The following is a 23,848-nucleotide window of genomic DNA, read 5'->3' as shown; positions in this document are numbered from 1 at the left end:
GTCTTTGACAGTTCATGCAAATGAAAAACCATTAACATTCAAAGTGTGAGCATAATTTCAGTCAAAAAGAAAACCATTAATGAGGACTCTGTGCCGCCAGCTCTCCCACTAGATGACGTGGGTGTCAGTGCGACAACCCTGTCAAAATCTAGTTCATTTTCGGTGAATTAACTTTTATCTAGATTTTTAGCCCCCATCATCAGAAATTAGGCAAATTAATCACTCCTCTTGATAAACTCAGATGATCTTTAGGTTCATATATAGCGTGAATTTCACTAATCACCATATATTAGAATCACCACTAATCATATTATCTACCCATAATTTGAGAAATCATGGGTAGATTTTTATTGAATTGAATTGATTTTGATTGAGAAGAAATTCGGTAATTGTTGTCTGAATGCACACTAGCGAACAGGTGGATGTTCGCTTGCCACGAGTGGAATCCTCGATTGCCACAGTCGAACGAGTCCTCATTGCACGTGAAACACCATCATAACTTCGTAAGGAACGAACTAGTTTCTTCAGGATGATATTTGTCTTCAAGCTCTGTTTATTATTTCACCAGTTGTCCAATTCTCAATGGATTCAGAGGCGGAATTGTGAAGATGAGGCTTAAATTTGATTCTAATGACTCTTTGTAGGTGTCGGATACGTTGTGCCGAATGAATTACTGCCGTCTGTTGAACTGAGTCGTCTGCCCGCTGGAATGGTCGATGCTCAAGGTCGATTGAAAATAGCAACAGGGTGTAAAGGGGGTAACATTGACCCTGGAAGTACCGGCCAAAAACCGTTTAAATGTCTGACGTGCGAGAAACGTTTCCAAGTAAAATCAAGCTGTGACTGGCACATGAAACTTGTTCATAATGTTTGCCTGAATAGCCATGTTCCATCTGAGAAATTCAAGACTGGCCATAGTAAAAAGTACAAATGTCAGTTTTGCGATAAATGGTTTCGTTTTCCCGCATTTCGTAAAACACACGAGCGAATTCACACCGGCGAAAAACCGTTTAAATGTTCAATATGCGAGAAACATTTTTCGCAGTCATCAAGCTGTAACCTTCACATGAAACAGGTTCATACCGTTAAACGACCGTTTAAACGACCGTTTAAATGCCAGTTTTGCGATAAATGGTTTCGTTTTCCCACATCACGTAAAACACACGAGCGAACTCACACTGGCGAAAAACCGTTTAAATGTTCGATATGCGAGAAACATTTTTCGCAGTCATCAAACCGTTACATTCACATGAAACAGGTTCATACCAATGAACGACCGTTTAAATGCCAGTTTTGCGATAAACGAATGATAACTAGTTTAGATTTGAAACAACACGAGCGAATTCACACCAGCGAAAAACCGTTAAAATGTTCAAAGTGTGAGCGATGTTTTACGTGGAAATCAAGCTGTGACCGGCATATGAAACAAGTTCATAATGTTTGCTCAAATAGCCATGTGTCATCTGAGAAGGTCAAAGCTGGCTATAGTAAAAAGTACAAATGTCACTTTTGCGATAGATGGTTTAATAATTCCGCATTATGTAAACAACACGAGCGAATTCACACCGGTGAAACACCGTTTGAATGTTTAATGTGCGGGCTACGTTTTAATCAGAAAGGGAACTGTGAACGGCATATGAAAACTGTTCATTCCGATGAACGACCATTCAAATGTCAGTTCTGCGACAAACGGATGCAAACTATCTTTACTTTGCAGCAGCACGAGCGAATTCACACCGGCGAAAAACCGTTTAAATGTCCGATATGCGAGAAACATTTTTCGCAGACATCAAACTGTAAAAAGCACATGAAATATGTACATCACCAATGAAAGACCGTTCAAATTTCCGATCAATTCAATCGGATATATAATGGTTAACAGCACATGAAATGTATTCATAACGATCCAAACTCATTCGATTTCTAGGTCAAATTTTAGTTGAAGTTGATCATCGTCGTTAGTTGTCATCAAACCAGTGAAAAACCATTCAAACACTTCGGACTGTAATGAAACTGTAATCGATAAGTGCTTGAAACAAATGGATTTATGATCTCGACCGGAACGCATCAGATTTTTGAAAAGTCGAATGTCAAAAGGACTTTGAGTTACGTGCTGTTTGTTTTGTAGAATGTTAGGTTGAGGTTAGGTTTAAGTTTAAACAGACTTGAATTATTTATAGGTTGAAAAGATAATTGGGTTAACTTATGAAGTTAATAAAATTTATTATATACAGGGTTTAAGAATACAGTCAGCCCCCGATATACCGCCCACATCGGTGCAGAATGATTTTACCTGTGTAGAGAGTATGGTGGTATATCGGGGGTGTTTTATTTAATGTTGTATTTGTATAAAAATGCAATTTAGGAAAACCTGGTGGTAGGCGGGGGTGGCGGTAAATGGGATGAGGTTTATCTGGGGTTCACTGTAATTTATAGATATGAAACACCGCAGTTTTTTTCTGCAAAGTTTGAGAGTTATTTTAAGTATTTCAGTATTGGATTCAAAATAAGTGGCTGGAAAACTTTTTTTAAATAATTTTTCTATGGAGATGATTAATTGATAGTACGTTACAAAAGCGATGAGATGTAAGATTTATCAAGTAAATAAGAAAAAAAAATAGAATAATAAGAAATAAACAAGAAATAAATTGAAAACCAAAATTATCTTTGTGTTTGTCTTTGACAGTTCATGCAAATGAAAAACCATTTTAACATTCAAAGTGTGAGCAATATTTCAGTCAGAAAGAAAACCGTTAATAAGGACTCCGTGCCACCAGCTCTCCCACTAGATAACGTGGGTGTCATTGCAACAACCCTGTCAAAATCTAGTTCATTTCACCACTAATCATATTATTTACCCATAATATGAGAAATTATGGGTAGATTTTAATTGAATTGAATTGATTTTAATTGAGAAGAAATTCGGGAATTGTTGTCTGAATGCACACTAGCGAACAGGTGGATCTTCGCTTATCACGAGTGGAATCCTCGATTGCCACAGTCGAACGAGTCCTCATTGCACGTGAAACACCATCATAACTTCGTAAGGAACGAATTAGTTTCTTTCAGGATGATATTTGTCTTCAATCTCTGTTACCTTTTATCATTTCACCAATTGTTCAATTCTCACAGGATTCAGAGGCGGAATTGTGAAGATGAGGCTTAAATTTGATTCTAATGACTCTTTGTAGGTGTCGGATACGACGTGCCGCGTGAATTGTTGCCGTCTGTTGAACTGAGTCGTCTGCCAGCTGGAGAAGTTGATGCTGAAGGTCGATTGAAAATAGCAACAGGATTTGAATGGGATAACAATGGCCCTGGAAGTACCGGCAAAAGACCGTTTAAACGTCTAACGTGCAAGAAATGTTTCACGGTAAAATCAAGCTGTGACGGGCACATGAAACAGGTTCATGATGTTTGCCCGAAAAGCCATGTGTCATCTGAGAAGGTCAAGGCTGGCAAGTACAAGGTCAAGTACAAATGTCAGTTTTGCGATAAATGGTTTAATATTCCCGCATTACGTAAAATACACGAGCGAATTCACACCGGCGAAAAACCGTTTAAATGTTCAAAGTGTGAGAAATGTTTTACTCAGAAATCGAACCTTAAAACGCACATGAAACGGGTTCATACCGATGAACGACCATCTAAATGTCAGTTTTGCGATAAAAGGATGAAAACTAGTTTAAATTTGAAACTACATGAGCGAATTCACACCGGCGAAAAACCGTTTAAATGTTCAAAGTGTGAGCGATGTTTTAGGCATAAATCAAAATGTAAACACCACATGAAAATGGTTCATACCGATGAACGACCGTTTAAATGTCAGTTTTGTGATCAAGGGTTTACTTCTCTCACAGACATTAAACGACACGAGCGAATTCACACCGGCGAAAAACCGTTTAAGTGTTCAAAGTGTGGGCGATGTTTTGCGGTGAAAGGAAACTGTAAAGCGCACATGAAACGTGTTCATAACGATGAACAACCGTTAAGTGTAAATTTTGCGATAAAAAATTAAGTGGTCGAGCCGAATTGACCCAACACACCGTCGAAAAACTGTTAAAAGGTTCAAAGTGTGAGCGATGTTTTGCATTGGAAATCATGCTGGTACATTCACTTGAAACAGGTTCTTACCGTTGAACGACCGTTTAAATGTCAGTTTTGCGATAAACGAATGAAAACTAGTTTCCATTTGAAACAACCCGAGCGAATTCACACACTATGCGAAAAACCGTTTAAATATTCTATATGGGAGAAACATTTTCGCAGACATCAAGCTGTAATAAGCACATGAAATATGTACATCACCAATGAAACTCATTCGACTTCTAGATTAAATTTTAGTTGAAGTTGATCATCGTCGGTAGCTGTCACCAAAGTTGAATTTTAGCGTGCTTGGTTATAACATGCTGATACAAACCAGAGAAAAACCATCCAAACACTTCCGACTGTACGGAAACTGTAATCGATGAGTGCTTGAAACAAATGGATTCATGATCTCGACCGGAACGCATCAGATATTTGAAAACTCGATTGAATGTCAAAAGGAGTTTGAGTTACGTGCGGTTTGTTTTGTAGAATGTTAGGTTGAGGTTAGGTTTAAGTTCAAACAGACTTGAATTATTTATAGGTTGAAAAGATAATTGGGTTAACTTATGAAGTCGATAAAATGTATTATATACATTTATTCATACCATTCAAACAGTTCCAACTGTAAGGAAACTGTAATCGATGAGTGCTTGAAACTAGTTCAAATGTTTTAATCGGATATCAGATTGTACATTGCATGAGAAACGTTTTCATGCCGAGGAACGACCGTTTAAATGTCAGTTTTGTGAAAAACTGATGAAAACTCACGACCATTTGCAGCAAAACTGTTTAAATGTTCGATATGGCGAGAAACGTTTCACTCAGAAAGGAAATTGCAAAAAAAAACATGAAACACATTCATGATTTTCAGCCAAACGTTTGATTTCTAAATTTGATGTACCTCTGATAATGATTATTCATCGGTTCTCTTATGTTCTGCTTTTATGTTAATAATCTAAATCAAGATCAGGTAAAATCTTGAGTTGGAATCAAATTGTATAATTCGATATTTTAAATTCTTTTATTGTAGAATATAATATATTAGATTGAAAAAACAAAAATCATGTCTAGCAGTCCTCCAAATGCTGTTTGTTTGTTTGTTTGTTTGTTTTGGCTTTACGTCGCTTGGATCTTGTTTTCCCGAATCCAGCCCTATTGGATTATTCATTTAACCTAACGAGGGGGGGGGGGTTCTTTAATTTTCAAACGTCGGTGACCGGCGACACACATGGTCTGCATTTGTTAAATGAGCAAAATAAAATCGACACCCATGCTTACGACGCTTTTTGTTTCCATATGTGAAATAAGTTTTTTTTAAACATATTTTTTTCCGTGAAACATTACCTACGAATACAGATGGGTAAATACAAATTACATATACATCGTTAAGTTCGTCGTTAATACAGTAATCGTGAGTAACACATATTGTGCATTCTTTTTGACCGGTAAAAAACTGACCTTTTTCAATCAAATTTGCAGCTGAGACCAGATATTTGTCCACACCAATGTGTGCCTGTTATTCAGAGATATATAAACAATATATATTGGAATAGATGGATATGTAAGAATTTCTACGGCGTTTTAACAAGGTTTCCTCTCTTGACGCCGAAAATATTGACAGGGACAAGTTCCGTTCTGTGATTCTTCTTCTTTTTTCTCTATCTAAATCATGACTATGAACACGTTTCGTGGAAATATCGATTTACAAGAAAAGTTTCCCGAGAATCTTGATTGTTATGTTACATAATTTGGCCATTCGACTAATGTCTAATATCTATTTCAACTTGACTCGAGAGCATACCAGATGGCCTAGCTCAGTCAGTTTTGGTGGTACATAACCGATAAAAGTTTTACTACGACCAGAAGGGACTACTGGCAGCTTCGGACCTAAATCAGTTTTTATTCCAGACCCGCCGGCCGAGTGGGGCATGGGACATCCTCGCTTGCCAGGGGTCAGGTATTACTCCCGAACTCGCTTCCACCAGCCCCCTGGCCTCACGAAGCGTGATTTCATTACTGGCGCTGTTGCGCATGACGTCACATATCGATTTGCGAAATACTTCCTTGTTCAGTAAAACGTTCGCTGATTGGTCTATTTAACGGGAAAACCAATAGACTAAGCCTAAAGTCGTTTGTAACAAGCGCTGTGATTGGTACGACCGGATTCTGGTCGGCTAGTAACGACTCCAACGACTCGTGAGGTCAAGGGGTTCGGCGAACAGCTTTAGCGTAGTGGGTTCGAATCCCTTGACGGGTGAAGATGGGCATGGGACCGTAGATAAATATCGAAATTTAGATTAAAATAAAGGACATTTGAGTTGAATCGACTTCGCTCTACCGTACGTTGGCGCCATCTTCTAAGACTGGTGCCCGCTGAACACAGCTGAGAGATCGAAAATCAAAGGGTCTGCCTCGTTTCAACGCCGTTTTCACGCTTAATTGAGCCTGTGAATTGATGAATATAACTCGGAATCGGTACGTAGGTATTATTACTGACGCAGAGTGATATTTCCCTGAGGGGAGAATTAACGATCCACGATATTTTGGTATTGCTAATTCAATTCAATTAATTAATCTTTAGTTTAGTGTCCGAGCGACTGCAGTTCAGTTAAGGTGTTCTTATGATTATGCATCACATGGGCGTCCCTAGGGCGGGGGTTCGGTAGTTCGAACGAATCCGATTTGAGTTTTCAACACAGTGGATATTTTACCGCATACAGCTGAGTATTTCCGCTATTTTACTGTACATTGTCGCTGATTGGCTTATTTACGCAGCGCATGCGCACAGAGGTGCACGACTTAGAAAATTCTAGGAAAGTGTGGAGAACAGAGTTAGAGCGGATAGAGCGAGACTCGAACCCGGGCCAGTAAATTACTAGCGCAGCGTTATACCATTAGACCACCGAGCTCGCTGAAAACCAATCGAATGTTTTATCTAACTATAGATACTCATCTTACCCTAATCCTATCCCTAGGGGTAAAACGGAACCCTCTGGTTTCTCTTCTCGCCCTCTCGACACTAAACCTATCGAAACCCTGATCCTAAACCCAATATAATGATTTTATTGTTACTTTTATTATTAGTTAAATACTATATATATATAGTAATAATGTACGGTAAAATAGCGGTAGTAAATGGTTAAATATCCACTTCAAATTTTCACACTTCGGCACTTGGTCCGTATTTGCTAGATTAGCAAAATAAAATCGCACAATGCAAAGTAAATGGTAAAACCAGTCTACCTATCCGCCTCAGATTGCACTAGAACGCGCCTGCTTGCGCGAAATTTCCTGGGGGAGGAACCCTCAGATACCCTCTCTTCCCAAAAACGAACTCCCCGAAAAAACCCTGAGACGCATTCACTACATTCACTCTATTATATAATAATACCAGCACGACACAGTAGAAGTGACTGTTACTGCAGTTAGGCCACTGAACTCAAAAATATTTCTAATTTTTCAGGAGTAAGATAGATAGTTAGAGAAGTGACGTTAAAATGTTGCTGTTGGAAGGTGTCGAGGTGCACGTACGTGAGGATGCATTTAAAAAATGTCTGCGTCGACACATGGATTGGTTAGATGAATTAGTTATTGATGCTGATGATAATACCTGGTTTAGATGGATGTCTCGACGTCAAACTAAAGGTTCGTCTTTAAAAACTATATCCTCAAATTCAGTGATTAGATTGGCTTAATCTTATATTAACTAATAAAACTCACTAAGGCACTATCGGAATAGTAAAGGGTTAAAATTGTCTAAATATTGGTTTATTCCCTGTAAATATATACTTTTTGTGTTCAGATCAGAAAAGAGGACAAATTGGCCTAGATCAAATGTCCGGAGATGGAGGTGTTATGTACATCGGTACGAATCAATCAAAAACCGGAAAACAAAGACGATTTGAAGTTCAAAGCAGAACAAAAACTGTCGCTCAGAACGTTTTAAAAGCTGTGAAACGTCGGAGAGGAGGTGCAGCTATACAGGGGACGTTACCACAGCAACGAGTTCAATCACAAACAATGACGGCTGTCGGGCAGCAACCGATCGGTCTGTTACCAGCTCAACAGAGAATGACGCCCAATCGAGGAGGTCGCGGAAGAGGACGAGGTTTACCTCCTCAACACGTTTCACCGGCTATCAACATTCCTCCTATGAATATGGGAAACCAATCCGGAGTCCGTCAAATATCACCGGCTAATAGTGTTCATAATCTTGATATTCAGTTTCAACAACAGAAAACACCAACCCAGCCTATTACGCAAACAACACCCGTTAAACCAGCTCCACCTGGTGGTGAATCACCGATAATATCGTTACAATCAGGAATCGGCTTGAAACCATCGGTAACTGATATTGCATCGCAGCAACAATTGAATGAATCTGAGAATGTTGTGTCATTGGTGGCAACAGCTCCGGTCAGCTCAGCATCGGCAGAAACCGTCAATTTCTCAGTTCTTAATTCAAACAGTTGTGAAATATTATCGAGCGCCGAAATCGAATCAACTTTAAAAAGAATTAAAAATGCCGAGGAGGAATCGGATGATTCTACGATTCCTGATGATTCAAACGCTGACAAAGCATCAACAATTAGAAATGAGACTAACGTTGAACAGTCGAGTGAAAGTGGATTATCGATACCCCCGCCCCCGGCGGTCTCTAGCTGCGATTACAAGTTAGAACAATTAGAATCGATCGTAGGTTCTTCTCCGTCATTTGAACAATTAGAACTTTTTAGTGGCGCCACCAATCCTGAAAAAGTCGAACTCAAATACAGTGAACAATTAACTGATACGAATACCGCTGATATCAATACGCTTCCATTCGAACAATCACATCACCAAGGTAACGGTGATGTTAAGAATGTACTGATGAAAATAGAACCGGTTGAAATATCGTCAGGAAGCGACGATGATGAAAATTATTCAACTCAACAGATCGTGCAACAACAACAGCACGATCCACAACCGGGAACAAGTGGAGATTTTGATCAGTCAGGTAGGTGTTAACAGCCATTCTATCAATTCACTTGTCCAGTTTTTAAACACCACATTTTGCGCATTCCACTCAAAAAACAAAAGTCTCAAATCTTTTGCCACCCGTACAGTTTTGCCTTGTTAATTGAAGAAAGAATTTCTGTGGTTTTTGAGAGCTGAAAAATAAGAGTTATATTCCGTTTTGATTTTTGAAAAATATCTGATTGATATAAGACGGTTAATTTAAAGCCTAGCCTACATCAACACTGAGATTGGTCGGAGACAACTTGTTGCCGGGCAGTTTTTGACGCACAAGAGCAACTGGCTGGATACAATCAATTGCTTGAATGTGTCAATGAGAGCTAGGTTACGACTGGTTAACGTCCATCTATCTCCAGTTCCAGCCAGTTGCCCCTGTTCTACTTTTGAGCAGCTAGTTCTCAATCACTGTCATACACTTTGATGTGAGCGATCCATTATCAACAATATATGGTTGCAACTAGGCTAGGCTTATCATCTACCTAACCTAACAGTATTAGACATAGATTTAAGGCCATCGTTCTAAAGTTGTCACTTGATTTTGAATTTGAAATCATTGAAAATTTATTTCAATTCGATCTCCCTGTTCGACTACAACTAGAAATTCGCCTCAATAGTCTGGATTTCGGCGACAACTTTTAAACCGGACACAGCACGCATGTCAGTTCACTGAGGGGTGTTGAATATTGACATTTTCTGATGTCAAACCACTTTCCAAGTTCCTGGAACCCTAGTTTAATAAAGTATGCATGAACCTCAGCTATGTTAGAGCGCGGGAACTGGGGAAAAATCAATTTTGCAGGCGTTAAGGAAAAGTGAGCGTACCAGAACAAACATACTTTATAAAGGAACTTACTGCGGAGCTGGTTCCACAGTGATGATGTGATATCAGAACAAGATTGAGTTTGATTCAAAGAGTCTCAAACCTCAATTTTAGATCTTAAGTCCTGTTGTGGAACCAGGCCCATAAATGTTTGTATTTCAGGTGACCCTTTTTAGCAACTGTTAATATTCCATGACTCTCCATTATATTTGATGTCAGCTGCGAGGAACAGGATTTTTCTAGGTCTCGTCATTGTTGTTTTTCCAAGGATGCGGAATATCTAGTTTTTCTCTTCAAACCGACATTTTTAGGTTTAAGTCGTTTAAACGCCGCTCTAGTTTGTGTCCTCGGAAATTTGTTCTGACCCCCTTTCGTACGTAACGTCATTATCTAAACGCACGCATATCATCGGTTCTCATGGCTCTTTCCAGGTGGCGCTTTCACCGATGAGCCCAGGGAACCGACGATTTCTGGTACTAAATGGTTGACTGTCAGCCGTAAAAATACCGCGTCACAACGAAAAACCAAAATCGACGGAACTGGCAAATATATCTCTACATTGAGTACGGAAATACCCCACCTGGTGACACAACCATGAAACATAGATGTCAGTTTTGTGGGAAGCTGTTCAAAGGATTTATTGATTTAACGCGACACGAATGCGTGCACACCGGCGAACGTCCGTTTAAATGTCCAATTGCGATTTGAGATTCACGCAGAAAGCTCATTGTAAATGTCGCCTAAAATGTCGTCATAACTTCAACATGGAAACATTCGCGATTCAGGAACTTGGAAACTAGCGGACTGATTCACAAACTAGCAGACTGATTTCACAATCTAGCAGGCTGATTCCATAAACTAGCAGACTGATTCCATAAACTAGTAGACTGATTTCACAATCTAGCGGACTGATTTCACAAACTAGCAGGCTGATTTCACAAACTAGCAGGCTGATTCCATAAACTAGCAGGCTGATTCCATGAACTAGCAGACTGATTTCACAAACTAGCAGGCTGATTCCATAAACTAGCAGACTGATTCCATAAACTAGCAGACTGATTTCACAAACTAGCAGACTGATTCCACAAACTAGCAGACTGATTTCACAAACTAGCTGACTGATTTCACAAACTAGCAGACTGATTTCACAAACTAGCAGACTGATTTCATAAACTAGCAAGCTGATTTCACAAACCAGCAGACTGATTTCATAAACTAGCAGACTGATTTCATAAACTAGCAGATTGATTTCATAAACTAGCAGACTGATTTCACAAGCTAGCAGACTGATTTCACAAACTAGCAGACTGATTTCACAAACTAGCAGACTGATTTCACAAACCAGCAGACTGATTTCATAAACTAGCAGACTGATTTCATAAACTAGCAGATTGATTTCATAAACTAGCAGACTGATTTCACAATCTAGCGGACTGATTTCACAAACTAGCAGACTGATTCCACAAACTAGCAGACTGATTTCACAAACTAGCTGACTGATTTCACAAACTAGCAGACTGATTTCACAAACTAGCAGACTGATTTCATAAACTAGCAAGCTGATTTCACAAACCAGCAGACTGATTTCATAAACTAGCAGACTGATTTCATAAACTAGCAGATTGATTTCATAAACTAGCAGACTGATTTCACAAGCTAGCAGACTGATTTCACTAACTAGCAGACTGATTTCACAAACTAGCAGACGGTTTTCACGAGTAGCATCTATTGATTTTATTCTCCGATCATGAATCTATTTCGTTGTTTCAGCTTTGTTCATTCAACCTCGAAATACGATGTTTGAAATGTTGATGCGCCATAAATTAAAATCTGGATTCTCTTACAACTCTTTGTAGGTGTCGGATACGACGTGCCGCGCAAGTTATTGCCGTCGGTTGAACTGAGTCGTCTGCCAATTGGAAAGGACAATGCTCAAGGTCGATTTAGAATAGCGACAGGATGTGAAAAGGTTAACATCGAACCTGTTAGTTCTAGTGAAGCCGCCTATAGATCTAAGTCTAACGCGTTGATGACTGCAGATTGTACACGGCGTGAGCGAACACACACCAGTGAAAAACCGTTTAAATGTCCGACATGTGAGAAATGTTTTAGGCTCAAAAGAAGCCGTGAGGTGCATTTTAAACGTGTTCATACGGATGAAAGACTGTTTAAATGTCGGTTTTGCGATAAACGGTTAAAAACTCGCAACTATTTGAATATACACGAGCGAACTCACTCCGGCAAAAAACCGTTCAAATGTCCGATATGCAAGAAAGCTTTCACTCGGAAATCGAACTGTAACATGCACATGAAACTTGTTCATACCGATGAAAGACCATTTAAATGTCAGTTTTGCTATAAATGGATGAAAACTCGCTACGGTTTGAAGGTACACGAGCGAATTCACACCGGCGAAAAACCGTTTAAATGTCCGACGCGCGAGCAACGTTTTACGCAGAAATCAACATGTCAAACGCACATAAAAGAAGTTCACTCCAATGAAAGACCGTTTAGATGTCAATTTTGCACTAAACGGATAAAAAATCGCACCCAATTGAAGCAACACGAGCAAATTCACACCGGTGAAAAACCGTTTAAATGTCCGACGTGCGGGCAACGCTTTAGTCGGAAAGGATCCTGTACAGTGCACATTAGACAAGTTCATTCCGATGAACGACCGTTCAAATGTTTGCGATAAATGGATGAAAACTAGTTACCATTTGAAGCGACACGAGCGCGTGCACACCGGCGAAAAACCGTTTAAATGTTCGATCAATTCAATCGAAAATATAACTGTAAACAACACATGAAAAGCATTCATGAGCCAAACATTCGATTTCTTAATTTAATGTTAGTTGAAGTTGATCATCGTCGTTAGTTATCATCGAAGTTGAATTTTAGTGAAAGGTTTTTCCTTATATATCAGATCACACCTAACACATGCTGATACAAACCAATGAAAAACCAAAAACAGTTCTGACTGTAAGGAAACTGTAACAGAAGAACGCTTGAAACTACAGTCGACCCCCGATATACCGCCCACATCGGTACTGAACGATTTCGGCGGTAAGGGTGTTATACTATGAATTTGTATAGAGATGAACATTGGGAAAACCTGGCGGTAGGCGGGGTGTCGGTATATCGGGGGTTGACTGTGGTTCAAATGGATTCATGATTCCGACCGGAAGGCATCAGATTTTTGAAAAGTTGATTGAATGTCAAAAGGAGTTTTAGTTAGCCTATGTGAGGTTTTGTAGAATGTTCGGTTCAAGTTAGGTTTAAGTTTAAACAGACTTGGATTCTATAGATCGGAAAATAATTCAGTTAACTTATAAAGTTGATACAATGTATTATATACAGGGTTCATGAGTAATTTTATAGATCTGAAACACTATTGTTTTCTTTCCGCAAAGTTTTAGAGAAATTTTAGTATTTCAGTATTGGATTCAAAAGAAGTGGCTGGAAAACTTTTTTCAAATAATTTTTCTATGGAGATGATTAATTGATAGTACGTTACAAAAGCCAGTATGAGATGTAAGATTTTTTTCGATGATCTTGTAAACCCTGAATTGATTTAATCTGGATACAAATTTTGTAAGACAGACCTCCCATCCCCCATCCTGAACATCTTTGAGAAAAATGCAGCCTATCATGATTACAATACCCGATGTAAAAATCACCCTAGACTTGCACCTCATACCTCTTTCCGGATCCTTCTTAGGTAAAATACCAACAGTCTGGTAGAACAGCTGTGATGACATAAAGAACTCCCCAACCCAGATAACAGTTTAGAAAATTAACCTTCCATTCGTGTTAACTTATTTCTATGCCGATACATCCAATCAAGCTGATTCCCTATAATCATTAATAACACATTATTTTACATTAATTTCTTATAAATTTCTGTTATTTTGGCCATATACGCAGACTTGCTATCATTCAGCATAAGTGTAAGCTTCATTTCGTCATCTATCACCTTATTCTTTTTATCATCTACTCCTTTTTTAACGGTTACACTGCCCTATTTTAGGGTTTCAGCCACATCGGGCTACCAGTATATCCGGTCATGTATATACTCATGGAAACTTATATCAAGATATCATATTTTGTAATTATACTTATATAAACTTATCGTTTTTCTATGAAGATGGTTAATTGTTAATATGTCACAAAAGCGAATATAAGATGTAAGATTAATCAAATAAATAAGAAATGAATAAGAAATAAATTAATTGAAAACCAAAATTACCTCCGGGTTTGTCTTTGATAGTTCACGCAAATGAAAAACCATTTTAACATTCGAAGTGTGAGCAATATTTCAATCAGAATGAAAACCGTTAATGAGGACTCCGTGCCACCAGCTCTCCCACTTGATAACGTGTGTATCAGTGTCACAACCTGTCAAAATCTAGTTCATTTTCAGTGAATGAACTTTTATCTAGATTTTTAGCCTCCATCCGAAATTAGGCAAATCACTCTTCTCGATAAACTCAGATGATCTTTAGGTTCATATATAGCATGAATTTTATTAATCACCATTCATAGAATATGAGAAATTATGGATAGAGTTAATTGAATCTGAGGAGAAATTCGGGAATTGTTGTCTGAATGCACACTAACGAACAGGTGGATGTTTGCTTGCCACAAGTGGAATCCTCGATTGCCACAGTCGAACGAGTCCTCATTGCACGTGAAACACCATCATAACTTCGTAAGGAACGAATTAGTTTCTTCAGGATGATATTTGTCTTCAAGCTCTGTTTATTATTTCACCAGTCGTTCAATTCTCACTGGATTCAGACGCGGAATTGTGAAGATGAACCTTAAATTTGATTCTAATGACTCTTTGTAGGTGTCGGATACGTCGTGCCATATGAATTACTGCCGTCTGTTGAACTGAGTCGTCTGCCCGCTGGAAAGTTTGATGCTCAAGGTCGATTGAAAATAGCAACAAGATGTAAAGGGGGTAACATTGACCCTGGAAGTAACTGCAAAAAACCATTCAAATGTCCGACATGTCAGAAACGTTTTATGGTAAAATCAAGCTGTGACCGGCACATGAAACAGGTTCATAATGTTTGCCCGAATAGCCATGTTTCATCTGAGAAGGTCAAGGCTCGCTATAGTAAAAAGTACAAATGTCGGTTTTGCGATAAGTGGTTTAGTTTTCCCGCATCACGTAAAACACACGAGCGAATTCACACCGGTGATAAACCGTTTAAATGTCAGATGTGCGAGCAACGTTTTACTCAGAAATCAAACCGTAAAACGCACATGAGACTGGTTCATACCGATGAACGACCGTTTAAATGCCGTTTTTGCGATCAAGGGTTTACTTTTCTCTCAGACATTAAACGACACGAGCGAATTCACACCGGCGAAAAACCGTTCAAATGTCCAATGTGCGAGTCGTGTTTTACGTGGAAATCTAACTGTAAAGTGCACATGAAACTGGTTCATACCGATGAAAAACCGTTTAAATGTGAGGTGTGTGGGAAATGTTTCGCGCTGAAATCACAGTGTAAACAGCACGTGAAACTGGTTCATTCAGATGAACGACCGTTTAAATGTCAGTTTTGCGGTAAAAGGATGAAAACTAGGGTAAATTTGGAGGTACACGAGCGAATTCACACCGGCGAAAAACCGTTTAAATGTCCGATGTGCGAGGAGTGTTTTAATGTGAAATATAACCGTAAACAGCACATGAAACGCATTCATGACGTCGACCCAAACACGTTTGATTTCTAAATTTGATGTTACTTAAAACGGATCATCATTGTTATCATCAGATTTGATTTTTCAGTAAAGGTTTTTATACCTTGCAGATCATACTCAACACCATCAGCAGGGATTCGAACCTGATGGCATCGCTTATAACTCAGCCACGGCACGAAGCTCTGCCACACTAGACCGGGTGCGCAAGTACATGCGGCACCAATCCAGATTGCCTGTTGTATAGTCGCGCTGATTATTATTATGATTGCACAATTTCACGGATAACGGAGAAAGCCTGGCAAATATAAAACGGGATTTCTGATTGGCTAATAATGACATAATCTCGTAGATGACGTCATTAGCTACGCACTCGTGCTAGTGTCGGGCTTCTTTTGCAATCAGTTTGGACAAACATCGTCTTTATTTTTACTCTTAGTCCTTCCTTTTGATGAAAAAAATGCTTCCAAAATTTAATTTTTTTAAATGTATTTTTCGCACAGATTTTTGTCGCGAATTCGTTAGTTTGTTGGAATGGGGAACATTTTAGCTGGAAAGAAAACTGACATTATATCACTTTTCTACGAAGATGACTAATGCAACAGCGATCTGTTCATATGTTATTCCTTCGAGTATAAGATGTAAGATTTATCCAAATAAATAAGATTGAAAACCAAGTTTTTCGTGTTAGTCTTTTGATAGTTCGTGCATATGAAAAACCGATTCACTAGTCGATTTCTGAGCAATATTTTAATCAGAAAGAAAACCGTTAATGAGGACTCCTGTGCCACCAGCTAGACATCCCACCAGGATGACGTGTGTATCAGTGCGACAACCCCGTCAAAGTCTAGTTCATTTTCGATGAATGAACTTTTATCTAGATATTTAGCATCCCTCATCAGAAATTTGGCAAATCATTACTCTTGATAAACTCAGATGATCTTTAGGTTGATATATAGCGTGAATTTTATTAATCACCATTCATAGAATATGAGAAATTATGGATAGATTTTAATTGAATCTGAGGAGAAATTTGGGAATTGTCTGAATGCGCACTAGCGAACAGGTGGATCTTCGCTTGCCACAAGTGGAATCCTCGATTGCCACAGTCCATCATAACTTCGTAAGGAACGAATTAGTTTCTTCAGGATGATATTTGTCTTCAATCTCTGTTACCCTTTATTATTCCACCAGTTGTTCAATTCTCAATGGATTCAGAGGCGGAATTGTGAAGATGAGGCTTAAATTTGATTCTAATGTTTCTTTGTAGGTGTCGGATACGACGTGCCGAATGAATTACTGCCGTCTGTTGAACTGAGTCGTCTTCCCGCTGGTAAGGTCAATGCTCAAGGTCGATTGAAAATAGCAACAGGATGTAAAGGGGGTAACATTGAGCCTGGTAGTACCGGCAAAAAACCGTTTAAATGTCTGACGTGCGAGCAATGTTTCATGGTGAAGTCGAGCTGTGACCGGCACATGAAGCAGGTTCACAATGTTTGCCCGAATAGCCATGTATCATCTGAGAAATTCAAGGCTGGCAATAGTAAAAAATACAAATGTCAGTTTTGTGATAAATGGTTTAATATTCCCGCATTATGTAAACAACACGAGCGAATTCACACCGGGGATAAACCGTTTAAATGTTTAATGTGCGAGCAATGTTTTACTCAGAAATCGAACCGTAAACGGCACATGAAACTGGTTCATACCGATGAACGACCATTTAAATGCCCGACTTGTGAGAAATGTTTCGCGCTGAAATCACATTGTAAACAGCACATGAATCTAGTTCATTTAGATGAACGACCGTTTAAATGTCAGTTTTGCGGTAAAAGGATGAAAACTAGCGTAAATTTGGCGATACACGAGCGAATTCACACCGGCGAAAAACCGATTAAATGTCCGATGTGCGAGCAACGTTTTAATCTGAAATATAACTGCAAACAGCACATGAAGCGCATTCATAACGTCGACCCAAACACATTTGATTTCTAGATTCGATGTTAGTTGACACGGATCATCATCGATATCATCAGAATTTATTTTTCAATAAAGTTTTTTTTTCACCCCGCAGATCATACCCAGACCATCCTCCGTCCTCGGGATTCGAACCTGATGGCATCACTAAACTCAGCCACGGCACGAAGCCCTGCCACACTAGACACTCGCCCGGGTGCGCAAGTTCAGCGCAGGTTTGCCGACGAAGCCTTGCGGCACTAACCTTTTGCGAAAACTGACATTATATCAGTTTTCTACGAAGACGACTAATGGCATTGTATACAACAGCGATCTGTTCGTTTGTTTCTCCTGCAAGTAAAAGATGTAAGATTTATGTAATAAATAAGATTGAAAACCAAGTTGTTCGTGTTTGTCTTTAAACAGTTCATGCAAATGAAATCTAAGTACATAATTGGTTCATGTAAACAAAGACAGAAGACGCAAAAACGTACGTAGGCCCTACTGACATCAATCAATCAAATCACAATACTGAACGGTTTCAACTGATTGAAAAATAGATTTTTAATATAGCTGCAAAGCAGCGATAACGGGTTTTCTGCACAGTCTTGTTCGTATTCTTGATCTTGTCTGTGTCGACCACGATCGAATGTACGTCTGCTATAACATCCCCACCATGCTATGAAAATGAGGGGAATTTAGAATCCTGTTCAACGGTTAACATGGTTTTATGAAAGGAAGGTCGACAAACGGGTTTCAACTGATTGAATGACATATTTTAATAATGAATGCATTAATAATGTGCGGAAAAAGTTTTTTTGAGTCCTGGCAATTATAACCTGTTAGATACGCACGTTCATATCTATTCATGTTTCCGGCTTGAATACACATGACGCGTGGTGCGTATGTATATGTATATATTTACTTTTCAGACAGTCCGGTACATCAACAATAATGTACTAACTTAATATTAAAAACAGCAGTAGGGGAACGGATAATGCATCGGAATTTTAGACGCGCGTTTAGATAATCAGTTTTTCAATCTAAGATCCGAACTGTATAGTATCCACAGCAGTCGTTGAAATCGAAGTACATAAAATCGGAAGTTTCGGTTCTCCGGTTCAACTAAACAAAGACAGAATACGCAAAAACATCAATCAAATCACAAAAACTGAACGGCTTCAACTGATTGAATGACATATTTGAATTACATATGCGGAAAGTTTTTAGTCTCGCTAATTATAACCTGTTAGATACGCACGTTCATATCTATTCATGTTTCCGGCTTGAATACACATGACGCGTGGTGCGTATGTATATGTATATATTTACTTTTCAGGCAGTCCGGTACATCAAAAATAATGTACTAACTTAATATTTAAAAAAAACAGCATTAGAGAAACGGATAATGCATCGGAATTTTAGACGCGCGTTTAGATAATCAGTTTTTCAATCGAAGATCCGAACTGTATAGTATCCACAGCAGTTGTTCCTAACGTGTAGGAGAACTCGTACAGGGTCTGGTGTTCAGACTAACCGAACCGCTGATTCGTGGTATATATCAAATTCGTAACGGTAATGCATATTTTCTAATGCGGCACCTGATACGCAATGTCGAAAAATGAATCAAAGTGCGGCGAAAAACTTCGAGTTTACAAGTGTATTCATACAGCAAGTCACATTTCTACCCATGTCGATAACGTTCGGTATTTTCTTCAACAGTCTCAGTATCGTGATCCTGAAACGACAATCGTCGCAGCACCGGTCGCTCTTTCTGCTCGAAGCTTTGGCCGTCGCTGATATTTCTTATCTCACTGTCAAATTCTTTCGCGACGTCCTGCGTCCGTGGCTGAATATATTAGTTTACGGGGTTTCAATTCAACGCGCCGAGGTTCATTATGATTCAAGTTTTATCGGGTTTTATTGGATGTATTTTGGTATGTTTATCCTAAACCGGTCTACGAAATTGACGAGGAACTGGATAACGGTTATGATAGCGACGGAGCGGGTTATAAGTCTTAGTTTCCCGCTGTTCGCGCAGGCTCACATCACCAAACGACGCTTATTGATATGCGTTTGCTTGCAATACATTTTCTTCGCTTTCTTCGGTCTTCCTTATTTTGTGAATATAAGCCATTTACTCTATTGGTTTGATACATGTACAAAATTTTACGTTCCAATACTGGCCCGAAGGGGATTAACAGATATTCAGTTCGGTCTTCATTATTGGGGAGAACTGATTTTAACGACACTTTTGACGAGTCTGATACCGATTCTATTGCTTATAACCCTCAATGTCGTTCTAATATATTTGCTGAAACGAATTGGTAAAAATAGACAAAATCTTGGCACCCAAGATTCGAAGTTAAGCAATCTCGACCGAAAAGCGACTAAAATGGCGCTCGCTATTGTCATTTTATTCATCATTTTAGAGTTTCCTTCTTCGCTTTGGGTTTATGGAGTTATGCTATTTGACTTAGGTGTACCGAAGCCGGTTGGCAATGAAGTTCGGAATACACTAATCCGTATATCATCTTTTGGGTCTGACGTGATGACCCCGTTAGATTCGAGCGTCAATTATTTCGTATATTGCGGGACTAACGACAGATTTAGGGCCGAAGCGATAAGAATATTCAAAAATTTTTGGAGTAAGTGTCGCTGTTCAAGACGACAGAGCAGCGATTCAAATGGTGTTCACGGGTAACAACTTTCATTTTTGATGATTCATCGGAAAGATGTCTGTTCAGAAGAAAAATGTTTCTGATTTTGTAAATTGTATTTTGTATTTTGTACGTCAAGTTTACGTCGTCATTTATCCGTAGCTCCTACTGTAATGCGACTATACAATCTCCACTGTAATGGCACTTAACAATCTGTAAAAAAAACCAATTGTTATTCAATTCTCCTCCAGTTGTTGGTCTCACGAAGACCTCCACCACTCGTTGTGTCATCTATCGTTGTTCTCACTAATGTTGTACCGCTGGATCTTCTATGTACCTGGTTCTTTTCGCTGATCTGCCTCTTCCTCAAGAGTAGATTATTAAATACTAGCACTTCTATCTGGAATGATTTCCTTATTTTCTTTTCTTGTTGTTACATTTCTTTCTGATTTCTCTTCCTCTAACGCAAAAACCTTAGACTTATATGGGAATTTGTACATTTTTTTCAAATTCCTAAACCATGACCTCACCCGCTTCTAACCTTACCCTATTTGGTATGTTCAATCCCTGCTACTACCATTCTACTACCTCCCGGACTACGCTAACCATCCCTTAAAAATCCTTTTATTTTAAATATAGCAACTAAATGCTCTTCCGTCTTTCTCGCAAACTCCCACCTTGGAAACTGATTCATATGCAATCAGTGTGCGTACCAGCACACATCGTGTACACATTGCCAGTCAGACAAAAACATGCTCTTTGTTCCGACGTAGGATATGTAACATCGTATAGTATATTTGCGACGGTGTTACTATTTTGCAACGTGCAGGCCGCTGCAAATCTCGCCGCCAAGACTCCGTTAAGGTGCTGCATCGGAGTTCCTACCAACCAGCAGGACATGTAGAGCAGCGACCCAGAGCTCGACTCCTCGAGACCGCTCCGCATTTGCCCAACGGCTATTCGTGTCAGTTCTGCTTCAAAAGTTTCCGAACCCCGTCGAAGTTGAATCGACATCTCGTCGTCCACACCGGAGAACGACCGTTTAGATGCGTCGTCTGCCCGAAGTCTTATAGTCAGAAGGTATAGTTTAACCAATCATATCAAACGGGCGCATCCGAACTTCGATTTGGACCGATGTCAGATCAATTTATAACGGCCTTTGAACCCTTTTAAGATATTGTTTATACCTAATGTCCAAATGCAAGACCGGGTCCCAAGCGCTAGTTATATCTATGGAAGTTTTATTTTCTATATGTACATGTATGTATTTTTGTTCATTGTATATATCATGGGGAGCATGTCTTAGTAAAACGGCTTGAAAATAAACCATTTTGTCAATAAAGCTTACGTAAGAATATTTATGTTTTGTCATTTGCATTGCCTAGAAATTTAGCCAATTTGAAGAATGAAAAGAGAAAGATTTATACGAGAAAGGAGTTGTTGATGAATCTCTAATCACAAGGGTTTTACCTTTTCGTGCTCAATTCTGGTCTCAAGTCACGACCGCACAAAACTGGGCCCTGGGCGTCATTTGAAAATCGGATGATGTGGAGTAATGTGGAGTTGGGAATTGGAGTTGGAGTCCGGAAATGTGGAGTTGGGAATTTTGTACTACTGTATAGGTTTTTACCAAATCTAGTTGATTCTTGATGTTCCAATTCTGTTGTAGATTCTGTAATAACCGGTAAAAAGCCGCGTAAGCCATTTTTGTTCATAAATAATTTTTTTTAGATAAGGCTAGGGGTAGAGGACGGGCACTCGAGTAAAATGCCTTTATCGCAGTAATACTTGTATACTTATCAACAAAATTGGTATCTAATATAGATGTACTTTTTCAGCAAGCCTACACTTAGATGATTAGATCATAATGAGCTTGAAAATGTGTTACGACCTCAATGATATCTGAGTTGAATGTTATAAACACTGTATCTCATATACAGTGACGCAATTTGGCAAAAATATTTCAACGAACTGATCCGAATTAATTTGTTCCGAATTGAGCGGAGTCTAGTGTAAGGTCATTTATATAGAACAGAATCATAATCAAATTCGGGTTTTCTTGATCTTAGAACAGGTACTGTCCCTGGGTTTGATTCGTTTAGATGTGGTGTCCCGTACAAACGCGCTGCACTTGTCGGGAGGAAAACAGGGAGTTTAATTTTTTTAAATCGGAAATGGTCGAAGTACAGATATAGATGTGTGATCATCGGCGGTCGGAATTACAGAATTCTTTCGTTGAAATCGAAGTACATAAAATCGGAAGTTTCGGTTCTCCGGTTCAACTAAACAAAGACAGAATACGCAAAAACATCAATCAAATCACAAAAACTGAACGGCTTCAACTGATTGAATGACATATTTGAATTACATATGCGGAAAGTTTTTAGTCTCGCTAATTATAACGTGTTAGATACGCACGTTCATATCTATTCATGTTTCCGGCTTGAATACACATGACACGTGGTGTATATGTATATATTTACTTTTCAGGCAGTCCGGTACATCAAAAATAATGTACTAACTTAATATAAAAAAGAGCATTAGGGAAACGGATAATGCATCGGAATTTTAGACGCGCGTTTAGATAATCAGTTCTTCAATCCAAGATCCGAACTGTATAGTATCCACAGCAGTTGTTCCTGACGCGTAGGAGAACTCGTACATCGTCTGGTGTTCAGACTAACCGAACCGCTGATTCGTGGTATATATCAAATTCGTGACGGTAATGCATATTTTCTAATGCGGCACCTGATACGCAATGTCGACAAATGAATCAAAGTGCGGCGAAAAACTTGAGTTAACAAGTGTATTCATACAGCGAGTCACATTTCTACCCATGTCGATAACGTTCGGTATTTTCTTCAACAGTCTCAGTATCGTGATCCTGAAACGACAATCGTCGCAGCACCGGTCGCTCTTTCTGCTCGAAGCTTTGGCCGTCGCTGATATTTCTTATCTCTCTGTCAAATTCTTTCGCGACGTCCTGCGTCCGTGGCTGAATATATTAGTTTACGGGGTTTCAATTCAACGCGCCGAGGTTCATCATAGTTCAAATTTTATCGGGTTTTATTGGATGTATTTTGGTATGTTTATCCTAAACCGGTCTACGAAATTGACGAGGAACTGGATAACGGTTCTGATAGCGACGGAGCGGGTTATAAGTCTTAGTTTCCCGCTCTTCGCGCAGGCTCACATCACCAAACGACGCTTATTGATATGCGTTTGCTTGCAATACATTTTCTTCGCTTTCTTCGGTCTTCCTTATTTTGTGAATATAAGCCATTTATTCTATTGGTTTGATACGTGTACAAAATTTTACGTTCCAATACTGGCCCGAAGGGGATTAACTGATATTCAGTTCGGTCTTCATTATTGGGGAGAATTGATTTTAACGACACTTTTGACGAGTCTGATACCGATTCTATTGCTTATAACCCTCAATGTCGTTCTAATATATTTGCTGAAACGAATTGGTAAAAATAGACAAAATCTTGGCACCCAAGATTCGAAGTTAAGCAATCTCGACCGAAAAGCGACTAAAATGGCGCTCGCTATTGTCATTTTATTCATCATTTTAGAGTTTCCTTCTTCGCTT

At 39.1% G+C, this 23,848-nt stretch overlaps 2 protein-coding genes across 2 annotated transcripts; both read left to right on the top strand.

The window, feature by feature from the left end:
* The first annotated feature begins 19 nt into the window (after positions 1 to 19).
* On the top strand, positions 20 to 4,912 carry LOC141910363 (uncharacterized). The gene is given in 2 exon segments (XM_074801097.1): positions 20 to 1,874; positions 3,192 to 4,912. Coding segments are annotated over 2 exon segments (1,992 nt in total). The 5' UTR covers positions 20 to 709; the 3' UTR covers positions 4,019 to 4,912.
* A 1,548-nt stretch (positions 4,913 to 6,460) lies between these two features.
* LOC141910362 (uncharacterized) lies at positions 6,461 to 21,339 on the top strand. The gene is made up of 9 exons (XM_074801096.1): positions 6,461 to 6,564; positions 7,553 to 7,734; positions 7,892 to 9,085; positions 11,782 to 12,569; positions 12,652 to 12,683; positions 15,052 to 15,660; positions 16,141 to 16,157; positions 16,908 to 17,614; positions 21,046 to 21,339. The coding sequence occupies exons 2-9, from the start codon at positions 7,587 to 7,589 to the stop codon at positions 21,337 to 21,339; spliced, it is 3,789 nt and encodes a 1,262-aa protein (XP_074657197.1). The 5' UTR covers positions 6,461 to 6,564; positions 7,553 to 7,586.
* The last annotated feature ends 2,509 nt before the right edge of the window (positions 21,340 to 23,848 follow it).

The sequence above is a fragment of the Tubulanus polymorphus genome, chromosome 8 (assembly GCF_964204645.1).
Source record: "Tubulanus polymorphus chromosome 8, tnTubPoly1.2, whole genome shotgun sequence".
NCBI lineage: Eukaryota > Metazoa > Nemertea > Palaeonemertea > Tubulaniformes > Tubulanidae > Tubulanus > Tubulanus polymorphus.
The sequence above is the reverse complement of the archived record's forward strand: the minus strand, read 5'-3'. Positions and strand labels throughout refer to the sequence as shown.